The following is a 19519-nucleotide window of genomic DNA, read 5'->3' on the forward strand; positions in this document are numbered from 1 at the left end:
AGACGCTAAATGCTGGAGTAACTCAGCGGGACAGGCAGCATCTCACAAGACAAGGAATGGGTGACATTCCGGGTCGAAGCCCTTCTTCAGACTAGTCAGGGGAGAGGGAAACAAGAGATATAGACAGTAATGTAGAGAGAGAGAGAACAAATGAATGAAAGGTATGCAAAACAGTAATGATGATAAAGGAAACAGGCCATTGTTAGCTGTTTGCTAGGTGAGAATAAGAAGCTGGTGTGGCTTGGGTGAGGGAGGGAAGGAGAGAGAGGGAATGCAGGGGTAACTTGAAGTTAGAGAAATTAATATTCATACCACTGGGTTGTAAGCTGCCGAAGCGAAATATGAGATGCTGTTCCTCCAAGGAAGTTCATTTAGTTGTCATTAAGTTGTCATTTGCACTAACAAAGACTGTGGGCATGAGAGGTGCAGGAGACAGAGAGATCTGGGGCAACAAGAGCTACTCGTGTGACAGTATTGCTTCTGTATAAAGACACTAAGCAGCGGGCATTTGCCACCGAACCGACCAGGGCCCTCGGTGCTGTTTCTCCTCCCACCAAGTTACAATGGAGCATCATAAGCAAAACGAGCCAAGTTACATATTTCGCTTGGGCACCCAGCGGTATGAATATTGATTTCTCTAACTTCATGTTACTACATAACTTGCATCCCCTCTCTCTCCGTCCCTGTCCCTCCCCCTCCCCCACCCTAGTCGTCGTGCTAGTTTCACTGTCGTCCAGCTGAGTTTCACTGTTTGCATCCACTCATTATCATCTTCTCCACAGCCCAACAATGGACCATGGTAGACGCCACCTTTCCTTCATCATCTTTCCTGCCTTTGATCTGTCCCTTTGCATACCTTTCATTCATTTGTCCTACGTACCTTTTCACAGCTTCCGTTTCTATCTCCCCTGACTCTCTGTCTGAAGAAGGGTCTCGACCCAAAACATCTCCTATTCCTCTTCTCCAGAGATGCTGCCTGGCCCGCTGAGTTACTCCAGCGTTTTGTGTCTATCTTTGGTGTAAACCAGCATCAGCAGTTCCTTCCTGTACATACCATGGAGACAAGCTCTGTGGACATTTTTTTCCGACGAAGCCCAAGGAAACTAACTGAACGCAGCCGTAATTCCCAGTTCTCAGGAGGTTCTGTTGGGAGACCGAGAGATTTCAATGCTGTGTACTTGCGTATTATAAATGGAGCTAAATACACTCAGTGGCTGGAGTTGTACAAAAGGGAGCTTTATTGTAATACAAATCTGCCCTGTACATGACCCTGCAGAGACTGTTGAGGCAGAGAATTATGAACCGTTTAGTTCCTGGCATCACCAGCCATCACTTTAATCGGGAGGGATAAGATAGTGCTTGCATCCTACATAACAAAGGGCCCATTTTAACCCAGTTCTTCAATGCAGCGAGAACAAGACTCGTGAAAGGGGAGACAAGTGATGAAGATGAGGAGACCGAGTATTTTGATGCCATGGAGAGTGCACCAGACTTCATCACAGTAACCACGGACCCGGCGGAACACAGGTGAGTGATCAGTGCCGCCAAGCGCAGAGACGCTGCTCATTCACCTTGAGCGCAAATAGTTACTTCCAGCCCCGACTGACGAAATGAAATGCCTTCTCCGTGAAATGTGTTTTTTTTAAATTTTCTATTTGTAACCTTGTTTTAAAGAGATGAGGCATAACAATCTCCACCTTCAGATCTCGGTATGAAAGCTCCTAAAACAGTCCGAGGGTGTATACAGTCAGTTAGGTGCGGCACGGTGGCGCTGCAGTAGAGTTGCTGCCTTACAAATGCCCGATACCTGAGTTCAATCCTGATTACAGGTGCTGTCTGTACGGAGTTTGTATGTTCTGACTGTGACCACGTGGATTTTCTCAGAGTGCTCCCATTTCCTCCAAAGACATACAGGTTTGTAGGTTAATTGGCTTCTGCAAATTGTAAATTGTCCCGAGTGTGTAGGATAGTTCTAGTGTAAGGGGGGGGGGGGGGGAATCGCTGGTCGGTACAAACTCCATAGACATACAGGTCTGTAGGTTAATTGACTTTTGTAAATTGTGCCTAGTGTGTAAGATAGTTCTAGTGTACGGGGGGATCGCTGGTTGGCTTGGACTCAGTGGGCCGAAGGGTCTGTTTCTACGCTGTATCTCTAAAGAAACTAAAGTCTAAAGCTGAAGTGGAAAAAATCAGCAACGCAAGGGATAATCTCTCCGAAACCTAAGAATCTTTTCCCTTTGGAAAGAGATCATAACCCACGCTGAGCCTCTTTAGGATAGAGAATTGTTTCCTACTTTAGGAATACACAAGCAAGATTATTGTTACAAGTTATAAGTTCCTTTGGTGTGTTACCCAGTGTGCTGGAATTGATGTGATTATCAACCCCGATCATCATGTTCCCTGGTCCCTCAAGGGGTGGTAATATTCTTCTGATTTAGTCACCAAATTGCTGAGGGATATTTAATTTGTGATTCATAGTGGATTCTGTAACCCTACACAAAATAAACTCAAATCAAATAATGCACATTAGGCAGTTTACAACCCAGCGGTATGAACATTGATGTCTCTAATTTCAAGAAACCCTCACTCTCCGTCCCTCCCCCACCCTAGTGTCCTGCCAGTTTCACTGTTCATATCCCTTCACCTCTTCCACAGCCAACAATGGACCATTGTGGGCTCCACTTTTGTAATTTGTTCTGTACCTTTTCATACCTCTAGTTTCCCTCTCCCCTGACTCTCAGTCTGAAGAAGGGTCTCGACCCGAATCGTCACCTGTTCCTTTTCTCCAGAGATGTTGCCCGACCCGCTGAGCGATTCCATTTTGTGTCTATCTTCAATGCAGATTACAAACCCATTTCAAAATCAATCTTGTCACAGAGGCTCCATCATATCTTTAGCCACAGACCAACCAGTTGAAGCTTTTTATTGTAGGATGAATAGTTAGTTTTGTGTGTTTTTGAGAGCTCCCTCTGTCTGTTGAAATAATATTTTATTCCAGGCATAAGTGGTGACTCAGTGAAACAGCCCTGACATGGACAGTTACAATTGGTCCGGTTGATGGTCACACCACTGGCATGCTTTGTTGCTGAGATTAGTCATCGTTTCGAGGTGTAGTTTTACAACTAACCAAAAGAAAAATAAATTTGTGTTTTATATTTTGGAATCTCAACACACTTTATAGCAATCTCCAGTCAACAAAATCCCATAAACAATGAGATACTGACCAACTTAATCTGATTTAATGTACAACAGGTAGAAATGCTCAGCATGTCAGGCGGTGTCTGTGGGAGGGAGAAGATGCAGTGAATTGCTGGTGCTTTTATGTACAGTAAACCCTTGTTATAATGGACCATTGGTTGGCATCCATTGTTGTCAAGTGTCCTCTATAACCGAGTTAGGGGGGTTAATATTAACTAGTTTAACCCAAGGCCGGGTGGGAAGGAGCGGGGCAGTGGGCGGGGGGGGGGGGTATTCAGAGCCCGGGGATCGTCCGAGCCCGCGACCCCACACGCGGTGAAGAGCCTGTTTCTGTGCTGTACAACTCTACGACTCTATGAATCCAGTTACTAATGTGCAGTTCCCTCAATGCCCTTAGAGTGACTCTAGAAAGACAGCAACATTGCCCCGCCAGTATTTCATTGCTCACATCACAAATCACTTTTAGATTTGTTTAGTGATACAGCATGGATACAGCATGGATACAGGCCCTTCAGTCCACGCTGACCAGTGATCATAGAGTCATACATCATGGAAACAGGCACTTCAACCCAATTTGCCCATGACGATCGACATGCCCCATCTACACTAGTCCCACTTGCCTGTTTTCAGCCCAGAATTTACAGATGCCAATTAATTAGCCTACAAACCGGCACGTCTTTGGAATATGGGAGGAAGCCGGAGCACCCGGATAAAACCCACACGGTCACAGGGAGAACATACAAACTCCGTACAGACAACACTGGTAGTTAGGGTGGAACCCGGGACTCTGGCTCCACCGCTGCACTACTTTTGTTGAGGTAAGGGGCGTGCCTAAATGCTGCCTCACCTGTTTGAAATTTCTCACCTTGTGTTTACGTGCAGGCGCACAGGAAGCAATGTCAGTGCGACGAGCAGCGAGCAGACTGAAACTTGGAACCTGGACAGTCAGGTGAGTGGCAACGAGTAGCAGCGATCGCCGGTCTTGCTCCTTACACCTCCTGTCTGAATTTGCCCTCGTCAGATTGATCGATGAACGGCGGTCGGTCATTCACACTTGGTCTTGTGGCATCAGATGACCGCGGGCTCGTCTTTAATCAGCACAACCCCAGCAGCTGAAGAACGGTCCTGACCCGAAACGTCACCTGTCCATTTTCTCCAGAGATGCTGCCTGACCCACTGAATTACTCTCGCACTTTGTGCCTGTCCCCAGCAGATGAAGTGTTCCTTGTTGTGAAATGCATGGCGATTAACAACCTAACCCCACAGCCAAAGACGTGCGAGTTTATAGGCTAACTGTCCTCTGTAAAATTGCCCCTAATGTGTAGGGAATAGGTGAGACAGTGGCATAACATAAAACTAGTGTAACTGGATGATTGATGGTCGGAGGAGACTCAATGGGCTGAATAATAGACACAAAATGCTGGAGTAACTCAGCGGGACAGGCAGCATCTCTGGCGAAAAGGACTAGGTGACTTCTCAGGTCGAGACCCTTCTTCAGACTGAGAGTCAAGCACCTGACCCACTGAGTTACACCAGCATTTGTGTCTATCTTTGGTGTAAACCAGCATCTACACAATGGGCCGAATGGCCTATTTCTATGTTCACACGTCCACAAGTTATAGGAGTAGAATTAGGCCATTCGGCCCATCGAGTCTACTCCGCCATTCAATCATGGCTGATATCTGCCTCCCATTTTCCGATATCTAATCCCATTTTCCTGCCTTCTCCCCATAACCCTTGACACCGTGCTGTCCTCTCTAAACTAAACTAAAATGTCAAAATCGTGTGACCTTCAGAAACTGAGTATCAGTCCTGTGACGATATGTGGGGGGCCATGGGGCATTAGGTGGGACCTCAGCTCCTGCCACTTGTGGACTACTTGCAACATTAATATTACTTACATTTTGTTCAGCAAAAAGACTTGAACCACCTGCCCTCCAAATACAGGGGAACTGAGGGGCCAGGTATAAAGTGTGATCGACCCCAACTTTAATCCGACTTGCCAATGACATTTCATTGCCCCTTTTAACCCTTCTAATAAGCCTGTTTAAGTTCTATCTTGCTTGCTTTATATTCCTCAAAGCCCCTTTCTGATTTTGTCTTCCTAAGCCTTCCTTCCTTGGTTCCTTTTCCTTTTCTCCAAATTTAGAACCTCATCTAAGATTCCCTTACCTTGCCATCCTTATCCCTCCTCCTGACGGGAACGTGCCTGTCCTGAACTCTGAATGACAATGACTCTCATATAGCCAATGCGGACACACGATAAAAAGTGGTCCCAATTGACTCCTTTTAGCACCTGCCCGACAATGCTGCAGTCTGCCTAATCCCAATTAAGTGCATTCCCAGAAGGTCCAGACTTATCCTATTCATAACTATTTTAAAACTTATGGAGTTGTGATCACTGCTCCCAAAATGTTTTTGCACTGAAATACCAGTCATCTGGGTGACGTCAGGCACAGATCTGATGAACAGCACATTGTATTCCATCCCGGTACACATCAACCCGACTGTGTGAAGACTGAATTCTCTAACTTCAGGTAACCTGCTGCCCCTCAGTCCCTCTATCCACATGCATCCTCCCATATGGGCCTTTCTTTCCCCCAAACCCTGCTGCCCCCTCTACTCAGCTTCTTCCCCACCCATCCCACACACTCCTCCCGTCACGTCCCATCCTCCCTCTCTTCCCATCCACCTGTTATTTGGACCAATGCTTCGCCTTCCTTTCCTATCATCAGATTCCTTCTTCTTCCACCCTGGTTACCTCCACCGATCACCTCCCAGCCTCTGCTATTATTCCCAGCCCTCTCTTCCTCTCTCTCCCCGACTCCAATCCACCCTTCCTCACATGGATCCATCTATCGCTTGCCAGCTCTTGCGCCAACCCCTTTACCTCTTTGTACTGACGATCTCCCCTCCATTGTTAAAGGTTTCGACCTGAAACCTCAATTGTCCATTGGCCTCCACAGATGCTGCCGGACCCGCTGAGATCCGACAGCAAGCTTGTGTTTTGCTCCTGTAGTCACAAAGTTGCTCAGTCAACTGTAAAAATTGTGCATTTTAAATGTATTCATTTTTTCTTGGAACTGGTGCTGAGTCTGGTTTCGTGAAGTGTCTGAACCGAACCTCACACTGGCCGTTTTGCCGTCCTTTCTGCAGGGCTTTGACCTTCCACACCAGGCTTCCTCCAGTACATCAGCAAATAGATCGGTGAAGCTAAACAGAAAGAGACGGACTCATATCCCGGAGAAACCCAACTACAGCCTTAACCTTTGGAGCATTATGAAAAACTGTATTGGGAAGGAGCTGTCCAAAATCCCCATGCCTGTAAGTAACCTAATTCCGCATCCCATTGTCTGTGTGTTGCTTCAGATGCTGGTGCGAGGCAGTGTTTATTACACTGCCAACTGGTATGGACTCGTAACTCCAAGGTACATTTCCTCCCATTTTATTAAATTGAAAAGTGCGTTTTACTGCTTGGCTGGAAAAAGAGGACGTTGGACTCAAATACGAAAGAATCAAGGCATAGGACCTGTAGTTGATCTTTTTAGTTTAGTTCAGGGATACAGCATGGAAACAGTCCCTTCGGCCCACTGAGTCCGTACCAACCAGCGATCCCCGCACACTTACACTATCCTACACACACTAGGGACAATTTACAGTTTTACCAAGCCAATTAGCCAACAAACCTGTACGACCTTGGAGTGTGGGAGGAAACCGGAGCTCCTGGAGAAAACCCACACGGGTCACGGGGAGAACGTACAAACTCCGTACAGACAGCACACTGGATCGAACCCGGGACTCTGGCGCTGTAAGGCAGCAACTCTACCGCTGCAGCACCACGCCGCCCTGTTATCAGCCTCCTGAAGTTGCTGTGCCATTCAATAAGAACGTGGTTGAACTACCAATACCAATACCAATAACTCCGCATTTTCGGCCTAGCTCGGGTAACCTTTCACCAACCCCCTCCGTAGACTTATGAGGAATCTGTCCAAGGACCCAGAGATAGTTTGAAATACTCACAAGCTACAGACTGAAGAGATTTTGCCTCATTTCTGTTTTTAGTGAATGAGTCAAAAAAATCATAGAGGAAAAAGGCCCTTTGGACCAACTCGCCCATGCTGACCAAGATGCACATCTAAGCTAACACATTTGGCCCATATCCCTTACTATTTATGTACCTATCCAAATGTATTTTAAACATTGTTTTTGTAGCTGCTTCAATCACTGTCTCTGGCAGCTCGTTTCATATAAGCATCACCCTCAGTGTGAAGAAGCTGCCCCTCGTGTCTCTTTTAAGTCTTTCCCTTCTCACCTCAGCCTATTTCTTTTACTCCCCTTCCATGGAAAAGCACCAGTGTACAATCACCTTATTTCACTCATGATTTCATACACCTCTCTGTGGTCACCCCTCAGTCTTCTCCCCTCCAAGGAATAAATTCCGAGCCTGCCCAAATTTTTCCGATGCCTCAACCCTTGAATCCTGGCAACATTCACGCAAAACTTCTTTGGACTCAACCCAGCTTAATCACACCTTTCCTGTAACGGGGCGACCAAAATTGTACGCAACACTCCGTTGCGGCATCACCGACCTCGGGGTTTTTCTCCGGGATCTCTGGTTTCCTCCCACACTCCAAAGACGTACAGGTTTGTAGATTTAATTGGCCTTGGTAAAATTGTTAATTATCCCCCATGTGCGCAGGACAGAGATAATGTGCGAGCATCGCTGGTCGGCCCGGACTCGATGGGCCGAAGGGCCTGCTTCTGCGCTGTGTCTCTAAAATGAACTAAAAACGAAACTACATTCTGGACACAGCTGGTGTGTAAGGAAACTGCAACGTTCATTGTTTTGCTGTATAAGCCGGCGCTGATGTGAGGTAGAGGCAGAGCGATTGTTATCTCGCTCCTTCCTTTACTACGCAGTTTGGAGCCCAGCTCACTATAAACTATAGTGGCAAGGTGACCTTGAAAAGGTAATTGGAGGCGTCCAATTAAGTTAGGTTCACTGAGTATGTTCCTCTGCTTCCTAAAGCAGAGATCTGCAGATTAGAGTTTGTACATTATATTTACAACAAGGCAACTTTGGAACACCGAGCCCATGCCGACCAGCTATTGCCCCAGACGCCAACACTATCCTACACACTAGGGACAATTTACTATTTCTTTACCAAAGCCAATTAGCCTACAAACCTGTACGTCTTTGGAGTGTGGGTGGAAACCGGAGCACCCGGAGAAAACCCACGTGGTCATGGGGAGAAAGTACAAACTCCGTGCAGACAGCAGCCGTAGTCAGGATCGAACCCGGGTCTCTGGCGCTGTAAGGCAGCGACTCTACCAATATACCACAGTGCCACCCTTCCTCTTATTTTACATTTCCAGCCTGTTGGATTAATTTATTTATGTAAAGCGGCGCATTGTTAATTGAATGATAGGGTTGCTGCAACATTGAAGGATCCCACTCCCCCTCCGCTCTGTCCCGTTGCCATGCAGGTTATCTTCCCTCATGCTCATCTCCTCAAGCCCTCCCACCAGTTCTGTGGGTCCTGCGATGGCTGTTGAAGGCAGTGTGGGGAATGCAGCAGGTGGGGCGGGTGCTCTGTGGTGGATGTTTCTGGTGCTCCTGCTCCACTCCCTCTCTGCTCCTGATCCACTCCCTCTCTGCTCGTGATCCACTCCCCCTGTGCTCGTGATCCACTCCCCCTGTGCTCCTGATCCACTCCCTCTCTGCTCCTGATCCACTCCCTCTCTGCTCCTGATCCACTCCCTCTCTGCTCCTGATCCACTCCCCCTGTGCTCCTGATCCACTCCCCCTGTGCTCCTGATCCACTCCCTCTCTGCTCCTGATCCACTCCCTCTCTGCTCCTGATCCACTCCCTCTCTGCTCCTGATCCACTCCCCCTGTGCTCGTGATCCACTCCCTCTCTGCTCCTGATCCACTCCCCCTGTGCTCGTGATCCACTCCTCCTGTGCTCATGATCCACTCCCTCTCTGCTCCTGATCCACTCCCCCTGTGCTCATGATCCACTCCCTCTCTGCTCCTGATCCACTCCTCCTGTGCTCCTGATCCACTCCCCCTGTGCTCCTGATCCACTCCCTCTCTGCTCCTGATCCACTCCCCCTGTGCTCATGATCCACTCCCTCTCTGCTCCTGATCCACTCCTCCTGTGCTCCTGATCCACTCCCCCTGTGCTCCTGATCCACTCCCTCTCTGCTCCTGATCCACTCCTCCTGTGCTCCTGATCCACTCCCTCTCTGCTCCTGATCCACTCCTCCTGTGCTCCTGATCCACTCCCCCTGTGCTCCTGATCCACTCCCTCTCTGCTCCTGATCCACTCCTCCTGTGCTCCTGATCCACTCCCCCTGTGCTCATGATCCACTCCCTCTCTGCTCCTGATCCACTCCTCCTGTGCTCCTGATCCACTCCTCCTGTGCTCATGATCCACTCCCTCTCTGCTCCTGATCCACTCCTCCTGTGCTCCTGATCCACTCCTCCTGTGCTCATGATCCACTCCCTCTCTGCTCCTGATCCACTCCCCCTGTGCTCCTGATCCACTCCTCCTGTGCTCCTGATCCACTCCTCCTGTGCTCCTGATCCACTCCTCCTGTGCTCATGATCCACTCCCCCTGTGCTCGTGATCCACTCCTCCTGTGCTCCTGGTTTACTGCCTCGGTGAAAGCTCCTTTCCCCCCGTCAGTGGTCCTGGGCCACGGGTTGCCAGGGGTTGGTGAGAATGCTACAATTCTTCATGGAAACTTTCTGTACAATTGCCTTTTGAAAGCAATGATTGACTCCATTTCCACCCCCTTTAAAGGTTAGACAATGTCACTGCTCTCTGCAATTTTTTTTTCTTCACATTGTCCGTCAGTTTATTAAATCACTTTGAGATCACTTTCTGGCTCACTGTTTCTCCCTCTCTCTCCCTCTCTCTCTCTCTCTCTCTCTCTCTAACTCTCTCCCTCTGAGTCATTATCTCTTTCTAATTGTCTCTGATTTTCTTGCTCATTGTCTCTCTCTCACTCACTCTTTCTCCTTTGCCACCTTTCCTCTCTGTTGCAAAACTCTGAATGCTCTGGGATTATACATATGCAATGCATATACCAGGTACTTGATGAAGGCTTCCTTTAATAGCACGAGATTTGCTGCGTGGGTGATGACGAAAGCCCACAGCAGCTTATTTCTGAGGATGCATGTGTTGTTGCACTTCCAGGGAAGGCGCAGGTGAAAAAATATTGGAAACTGGGGCAGCTATTTATAGTGAGTGTGAGGAGCTGGAATAATTAATGTCTCCTAGGATACTGCCAATTTGGAAGAGAATACCTTGACTGTGACAGGCTTGTCTTGCAAGATGTGGACCCACAAGATGGTTGGGAATGGGATCACTCTTTAATCTGCTGCATTGTGGAATGGAAGCCTATATTACAGGTTATATGCCTACAGCATGTGCCCTTCCCTCCTACTTTGTACAGTATGACTGATTATGAATTATGATTATGAATGCACTGGACATTTGTGTTCAGTGGAGTGTTGGGTGGGTGTGTTTGGGAAAGTGTTTGCTCTAAGTGGGTAGGGGACGTGGGAGTGCTTGTTTTCTTGATTGGTTTATATAGTTTAGTTTAATTTAGAGATACTGCGCATAAACAGGCCCTTCGGCCCAACGAGTCTGCGCCGATCGGCGACCCCCGCACACTAACAATATCCTACACACACTCGGGACAATTTACAATTATACCGGGCCAATTAGTCAACAAGCCTGTATGTGTCTGGGGTATGGGAGGAAACCGGAGCACCTGGAGAAAACCCACACAGGTCACGGGGAGAAGTTACCAACAGCGTACAGACAGCACCCGGAGTCAGGATTGAACCTGGTTCTCTGGCGCTGTAAGGCAACAAATCCACCGCTGTGTCACTGTGCCGCCCCCAAAGTAGTTTTGCCTGATTCCGATCCTTTTTTCTGTTGTTTGCCAGTTCCTGAATAACATATTCAGCTTATTCTCCTTTCTGCCCAGAATAGAAGTGAAAGTAATTGGTAACCCACATAAAATTTCCCGCCTACTTCGAGAATGGCAAACGAAAATTGAGCTAGAAAATGTAGTTCAATTAGATCTTTAAAGCTTGGCCTGCCAGGCTGACACATACTCTTTCTAACATGCTAACCTTTATGCTTTAATTGGATGTGACGTCGTAACCTTTTCCAAGGTCAGTCTCATAATTGTAGATTTGTTATTATAACATCATGCTAAAAATGGAAATGGTATCCCATAGTGTGATTGTCGAATCTGAAATGATCTCTTCCTAAAATTTCCCAGCCCAATAAGTAGTAATATTTGGCACTTAGATATTCCCAAACCAAGTGTAGATTCAGAGTTAAATTACAAAAGACTTGTGTTTAGCCACAAGTGATCACCTTTGTAGTTTAAAGGCACAGCGTGGAAGCAAGCCCTTCGGCCCATCCAATACTCGCCGACCAGCGTGCACTAGTTCTATCCTACACACTAGGGACAATTTACAGAAGCTAATTAACCTACAAACTTGCATGTCTTTGGAATGTGTGAGGAAACCTGATCACCCGGAGGAAACCCACACAGGTCTAGGGTAGAACGTACAAACTCCGTACAGACAACATCCGTAGTCAGGATCGAACCCTGGTCTCTGGCACTGTAAGGCAGCTGCTCCACCGTGCCGACCCCCTCTTCTGACCTCTTGCTGACCTCTTTCACCGTCAAACACTTCCACATTGACACAAACTTATCTTCTTCATGAGCTGTGACCATAGCACAGTACATTTCTTTCATGAAGGAACAAGGTTATTGATAATCCGGACACTGGAAGCTCTATTGATAAGTAGGTTTGGTGTTAGTCCAGAACCTTAGTTTGCAGTGGAAGTTGAGAAAGTGACAATGGGAAATATAAAATGGACAGTGGCCATCCTGTTTAAGATGGAGACACTGTACAATGTTGATGCATTTTCCAGTGGACTCCAAGCTGCGAGCCTTGGTCAATCCTGTACTGCGCTCGACATCTACAGGAGACAGTGCCACCTACTGGAGCCATAAATTAAAAGCATCAACGCAGAGAGAATGGAGGAGACAAGGCAAAGATTATAGGATAAATAGAAAGTAACAATGGTTCAATAGATCTTTATTATCATAGAATCGTACGGTGTGGAAACAGACCCTTTGGCCTAACTTGCCCATATCGACCAACATGTTGCATCTACACCAGTCCCACCAGCCTGCGTTTTGCCCATATGCCTCTAAACCTCTCCTATCCATTTACCTATCCAAATATTTTTTCAATGTTGCGATAGGATCTGCCACAACTACCTCCTCCAGCAGCTCGTCCCCCCCCCCTCCATGTGCCGAGGTGCAGTGAATTTTATTTTCTTCAGGATCAGTGAGGTTATTGCCATACATACGTACAAACCCCGATTAAATGCAGAATGCATAGAAACAGCCCACTGAATCCACACCTGTACAGAGTTTGCACGTTCTCCCCGTGACCTGCGTGGGTTTTCTCCAGGATCTCCGGCTTCCATCCACATCCCAAAGACGTGCAGGTTTGAAGGTTAATGGCCTTCTGTAAAATTGTAAATTGTCCTTGGTGTGTAGGATCGTGCTAGTGTACGGGGCGATTGCTGGTCGGCACGGAGTCAGTGGGCCGAAGGGCCTGTTTCCGTGCTGTATCTCTAAAGTAAAGCTGCCAGACCACACTCTTGAAAGAGTGGGGGGAGTCGGGGCTGCAGTGGGGATGACAGGGGACGATTGAGTAGAGTCCAGCAGATTCAAGATTCAAAATTCAAGAGAGTTTATTGCCATGTGTCCCCGATAGGACAATGAAATTCTTGCTTTGCTTCAGCACGACATTGAGTTATACTGAATTGGAATAATCTCCACAGGAGCCAATCTGTCAGGTTTTTCTTGAAGGTTTTCCCTGCAGGGTGCTGACACTATTTGCATCTGCATCAGGACTTTCATCAGCAGTCAAAAATAATCCCTTAAACTGGAGTAAATCTTTGAATAGCTTTGACCCAAATGCTTGCTGTTTCCCTGCTGTCTAAGCTGATCAAGGTCTATCTGAAGTTACGTCCTGCGACTCAACCTGCACAAAGAACAACAGGCTGGTATAGCCAGGAGATCCTGCCACTGTTGATTTTATTTAACTGACAAAGCAGACAAAAGGTATAAAACACTCAAATCCCATCCTCGGAAGGGAGTCAGTGTCACAGATATCACCCACGCCAGTGCACAGCTGGTGACATGGAGTCACAGAGCTGTACAGCCCTTCGGCCCAACTTCCCCACACTGACCAACATGCCCCCATCTACATTAGTCCCACATGCCTGCATTTGGCCCATATCCCTTTAAACCAAATGTATACACAAAATGCTGAAGTAACGAATCGTTACAGGCAACATCTCTGGAGAGAAGGAATAGGTGACGTTTCGGGTTGAGACCCTTCTTCAGACTTGTTCTATCCATGTACCTGCCTAATTGTTTCTTAAACATTGCAATAGTCCCTGCCTCAACCACCTCCTCTGGCAGCCACCACCCTTTGTGTAAAAAAGTTACCCCTCAGATTCCTGTTAAATCTTTCCCCCTTCACCTTAAAGTTTAGTTTGGAAAAATTAACTTGGTAAATATTCTACTCAATATGAAATGGAGGTAAGATTCTTGTCATATTCTGAGTGAGTATCTCAGTGCACTGGAAATTTGTGTATTCAGTGATACAGCTGTTGTTCTCCCTTCTGAAGAAGGGTCTCCACCCGAAACATCACCCATCCGTATTCTCCAAGGATGCTGCCTGACCTGCTGAGTTACCCCAGCACTTTGTGTCCTTTTTTCCCCATTATTGATCCTTGCTCAATGACTTCTAGTCCTAAAGGTTTAGATTTTAGATTTTTAAATTTAAGAGATGCAGTGCGGAAACAGGCCCTTCGTCCCACAGGATCCATGCCGACCAGTGATCACCCTGTACACACGCACTATCCTACATACTAGGGACAACTTGCTATTTTACCAAGGCCAATTAAGCTATAAACCTACAAACCTGTACGTCTTTGGAGTGTGGGAGGAAAACCGGACCACTCTGAGAATACCCATGTGGTTGCAGGGAGAACATACAAACTCTGAACAGACAGCACCCGTAGTCAGGATCGAACCCAGGACCCTGGTGCTGTAAGGCAGCAACTCTACTGTTGCACCCTGTGCCGCCCAATAAGATTGAACCCATTTGTGATACTTCATTGTGGTCGAATCGCTTTCCAGCGCTTAACTCAACTCTGGATCAGTGATGTGTTCAAGAAGGAACTGCAGATGCTGGAAAATCGAAGGTACACAAAAATGCTGGAGAAACTCAGCGGGTGCAGCAGCATCTATGGAGCGAAGGAAATAGGCAACGTTTCGTCCCAAAACGTTGCCTATTTCCTTCGCTCCATAGATGCTGCTGCACCCGCTGAGTTTCTCCAACATTTTTGTGTACCTCTGGATCAGTGATGTCAAGAGTAAAGAGTGTTATATTGTCACACGTCCCAAAATGGAACTATAAAATTCTTACTGGCAGTAGCGCAACAGGTATGTAAACATAGACTCAAGACTAAAGACTTATCTATACTCCCAAGCCTTTCCTGACGTCCTCTGAGTGAGGGCTACATGTATATATGTATGTAGTTTCTTTTGTTGTGCTATTCTTATAACAAATGTAAAGCACTTTGGCCAACGAGAGTTGTTTTTTAAATGTGCTATATAAATAAATTTGACTTGACTAGTATTCTGTAAACAGCATAATAAACAACAAGCAAACAATAATAGTGTAAAGTGTAATAATAGTGTAATAATAGTGTAAATAATAGTGTAATAGTGTACTCGCTAGAATTTAGGAGATTGAGGGGGGATCTTATAGAAACTTACAAAATTCTTAAGGGGTTGGACAGGCTAGATGCAGGAAGATTGTTCCCGATGTTGGGGAAGTCCAGGACAAGGGGGTCACAGCTTAAGGATAAGGGGGAAATCCTTTAGGACCGAGATGAGAAAAACATTTTTCACACAGAGAGTGGTGAATCTCTGGAACTCTCTGCCACAGAAGGTAGTTGAGGCCAGTTCATTGGCTATATTTAAGAGGGAGTTAGATGTGGCCCTTGTGGCTAAAGGGATCAGGGGGTATGGAGAGAAGGCAGGTACGGGATACTGAGTTGGATGATCAGCCATGATCATATTGAATGGCGGTGCAGGCTCGAAGGGCCGAATGGCCTACTCCTGTACCTATGTTCTATGTTTCTATGTTTCTAAAGACAACAATGATGTCCCAAAATCTATGAGGTTCAGAGCTTATTTGGAAGTGTTTAAGAACCTGATGGTTGCAGGGAAGAAGCTGCTGCTGAACCTGGACGTTATAGTTTTCAGGCTCCTATACCTCCTTCCCGATGGCAGGGGTGAAATGAGTGTGTGGCCAGGGTGGTGTGGGTCTCTGATGATGCTGGCTGTCTTTTTGAGGCAGCGACTCTTATAAATCCCTTCGGTGGTGGGGAGGTTGGCACCCGTGATGGACTGGGCAGTGTTCACCACTTTTTGCAATCTTCTTTGATCCTGGGCATTTGTGTTGCTAAATCAGGCTGTGATGCAACCAGTCAGTATGCTCTCTACTGTTCACCTGTAGACATTTAAGAGAATATTCATCGAATTAAAAGATGGGCGTGAAAAATTAATGCCATGTGCAATTGTATCCTCATCGACTTAATTAAGCAAGACCTTTGACCTAATGTTTCTTCTACTTGCAGGTTAATTTCAATGAGCCTTTATCAATGCTTCAAAGACTAACTGAAGATTTAGAATATCACGAGCTATTGGACAAGGCAGCTCAGTGTGAAAACCCGGCTGAGCAAATGTGCTACGTGGCCGCATTCTCCGTGTCTTCCTACTCAACCACCATCCATCGCACAGCAAAGCCATTTAACCCTCTGCTTGGGGAGACCTTCGAGCTGGACAGGCTGGCGGAGAGTGGCTACCGCTCGCTATGTGAACAGGTGAGGGGGGGACCCTTTGCGGCAGGCAAGGGTCTTTACCTTGAACTATACTGTACATTTCCTTGATCATCGTCTGCTTTGACCTGTGTCGGAAGGAACTGCAGATGCTGGTTTACGCCGAAGATAGTCACAAAATGCTGAAGTAACTCAAGCAACATCTATGGGAGGAAGGAATGGGTGATGTTTCGAGTTCAGACTGATCTGCTTTAATCTGTTCTTTTCAAAATCTTACATTTTCTTTGCACACTTCCCCCTCTCTCGTCTCCCTCTCCCCGACTCAATCAGAAGAAGGGTCTTGACTCGAAACGTCACCCATTCCTTCTCTCTAGAGATGCTGCCTGTCCCGCTGACTTACTCCAGCATTTTGTGTCTCTCTTACTGTGTTCCCTGTCGGATTCTCATGCCCAATGAAGTCCATTGGCACAAAAACATGAGAGTCAAAGAGCTTAAAACAAAGTGTGTTTCTCTGGAACTTATATATATTTAGCAGCCCACAGAACAGTCAAGCAATTGTCACAATTCTTAAAACATCGATTATCATTAGTGTATGGGGTCGGCATGGACTCGGTGGGCCAAAGGGCCGGTTTCCGTGCTGTATCTCTAAAGTAATGTAAAGGAATTCTTAAAGCAGCACTTATCGTTCACAACCAAATACTCCAAATATTACAATTGCTGGACTCACAATTATATGTGAACAAATTATCACAAATAGCAAATAATTATACCCCATAGGATGCACTGCACAGTGGCGTAGCGGTTGGATTGCTGCCTCACAGCGCCAGAGGCCCGGGTTCAATCCTTTCTATGGGCGCTGTCTGCACGGAGTTTGTACATTCTCCCTGTGACTGCATGGGTTTTCTCCCGTTTCCACCCATATTCCAAAGATGTGCAGGTTTGTAGGTTAATTGGCTTCTGTAAATTGTCCCTAGTGTGTAGGACAGAATGAGAGTGAACGGGAGATCGCTGGTTGTCGCGGACATGGTGGGCCGAAGGGCCTGTTCCCATGATGTATCTCTAAAACTAAAAGCTAATCAGCAGGTGATGGTACCTTTTCTACGCTTTGGAATAAATACTGAGTTGGTGAAAACACATTAGCAATGTGTTTCTCTGACATGGCATTACACTCTTCAGTTAACTGGCTTTCAACATCCTCTCTCAGCCCACACCATCCCACTTCTACAGGGGCTGCGGAACATTTTTGAACGTGGGGGGGGGGGCTAAGCGATCTCTGATCACCGGCCTCGGGGGTACCCAGTGAGGGAGCGGAGAGATCGAGTGGGGGGAGGGTGGCACAATTATTATTTTTTGTTGTTGCTCGACCTCAAAAAACTGAGGGATAATACAGGCCATGCCCTAACTTAAAAAGTGGGGGGATATATCCCCCATCTCCCCCCCCCCCCCGCTCTCTCTCTCTCTCCCTCCCTCTCAGGGCCGACTCTCTCTCTCTCTTTCTCTCTCCCTCCCTCTCGGGGCTCACCCTCCCTTCCCTCAGTGGCTAATTACAGCGCTTTGTTCACTGTTCCATATCTCCACTGTGGCCATTGAGTGGAGGGGAGGGAGGGAGGGAGGGTTTTGAGAGGGCAGTCGGTTTTCGCCACGGCTGGTCGTGGTTTTGCCCAAAGGTCATAGAGTGGAGCTCCGCTCTATGATCTTTGGTTTTGCCGCACTCACTGTGCGCTTGTTCTGAGATTCTGGATGTCGGAGGTCCTCAGAAGAAGGGAAAAATACGCCTGCGAGCCGGTTAATTTCGGGTTATGAAGCATGTCTCGCCAAAAAAGTTGATGGGGCTGCAGCCCCCCCGGTTCCGCGGCCCATGTTCTGAGCTTGAAAGACCATTCCCTTTCATTTCATTGGAACATTTCTTCCTGTTTTTGGCCTGTAACTGTGTGTTGCAAGAATGTAAAGCCATGTTAAATCTTGGGTCAATTCAATTTGGGTCGATGACCAAATGATCTGGATCTAGGATCCTCCGGCCAGAAATATTCCTCCCCACGGATTCGACCGGAAATTAATTTGTTATGGTGTGGTCAAAGGTCTGATCAGCATCTACTACTTCATCATTTTGGGCGGCACAGTGGCACAGCGGTAGAGCTACTGTCTTACAGCCAGAGACCCGGAATCGACCCTGACTACGGATCCTACAGTGCTGTCTGTATGGAGTTTGGACGTTCCCCCCGTGACCTGCGGAGGTTTTCTCCGGGATCTCCAGTTTCCTCCCACACTCCAAAGACGTACTCATTTGTTGGTTAATTGGCTTGGTAAAATGGTAAATTGACCCTAGGATAGTGTAGGACAGGGGTGGGGAACCTTTTTATGTTGGAAGGGCGCATTAAGTTAGCTGTAATCTAATAAGGCCGCATCCAAGAAACTTCAATTAGATATAGGATTATTTCGTTGAATCTTCTTTTACTCTTTGGTGTTTTAAATACGTTCATTTAAAGATTAAAATAAAAATAATGAAAGACGAACAAAAACATATTAATAAAAATAAAAGGATTTGTTGTACAAAATTTGGATTAATTCAAGACTGCACTTAATGGCCTAGAAGGCCGCATGAGGCCTTAAGGCCACAGGTTCCCCACCCCTGGTGTAGGACTCGGTGGGCCGAAGTGCCTGTTTCCACAGTATCTCTAAACTAAACTAAACTAAATCTAGCGTGCATACCCAGGATTAAATCTCCAAAAACTGAGTAGTGCAAAGTCAGTGAACTTGATGGATTGACAAAATAATAAGATTTTGTTCCAGTCATTAATTGACCCAACTGTAAAAATGACACACAACGACAGAAACTCTAAGGCTGTTAAACTCATGAATATTAAGAACCAATCTTGCATATTCTGTCATACACTATTACATTGATGACTGCAAGCTCGATTTATAATTAAAAGCACAGTAAAGGTGTTGATAATTTCTGTCACTAATAATTACAGTTAATGTACATTCGTGGTGTATTCATAAATAAATTTGAATATTTTTGGAAATGATATTGCGATGCCATTTTCTGCTTGGGTTATTCTACTTCGTTACTGCTGAAAATTAATTTGGAATATGGATTTTCTCCTGAGCTCAAGCTGCCAGAATACCCCACTCGCGTCCCCAGAGGTTCCACTGGTTCCAGCTTTGTGTAGCAAGGAACTGCAGACGCTGGTTCACACCGAAGATAGACGCAAAATGCTGGAGTAACTCAGCGGGACAGGCTGAAGGAATGGGTGACGTTTGGGGTTGAGACCCTCTTCAGAGTCTGAAGAAGGGTCTCGAACCCAAACGTCACCCGTTGGTTCCAGCGTTGTCCATTCTGGGGAACA

At 46.7% G+C, this 19519-nt stretch overlaps 1 protein-coding gene across 4 annotated transcripts in view; it reads left to right on the plus strand.

The window, feature by feature from the left end:
• The window catches only part of LOC116987521 (oxysterol-binding protein 2-like), a 212351-nt gene that overhangs the window by 180799 nt on the left and 12033 nt on the right, over positions 1-19519 (plus strand). For all 4 annotated transcript variants that reach the window (XM_033043607.1, XM_033043604.1, XM_033043605.1 and 1 more), the window contains 4 exons: positions 1410-1527; positions 4081-4147; positions 6355-6522; positions 15969-16214. In XM_033043607.1, the coding sequence (XP_032899498.1) occupies positions 1410-1527; positions 4081-4147; positions 6355-6522; positions 15969-16214 (599 nt within the window). The remainder of the gene's footprint in view (positions 1-1409; positions 1528-4080; positions 4148-6354; positions 6523-15968; positions 16215-19519) is intronic.

Source organism: Amblyraja radiata, chromosome 25 (genome assembly GCF_010909765.2).
Source record: "Amblyraja radiata isolate CabotCenter1 chromosome 25, sAmbRad1.1.pri, whole genome shotgun sequence".
In the NCBI taxonomy this organism is placed as follows: Eukaryota; Metazoa; Chordata; class Chondrichthyes; order Rajiformes; family Rajidae; genus Amblyraja; species Amblyraja radiata.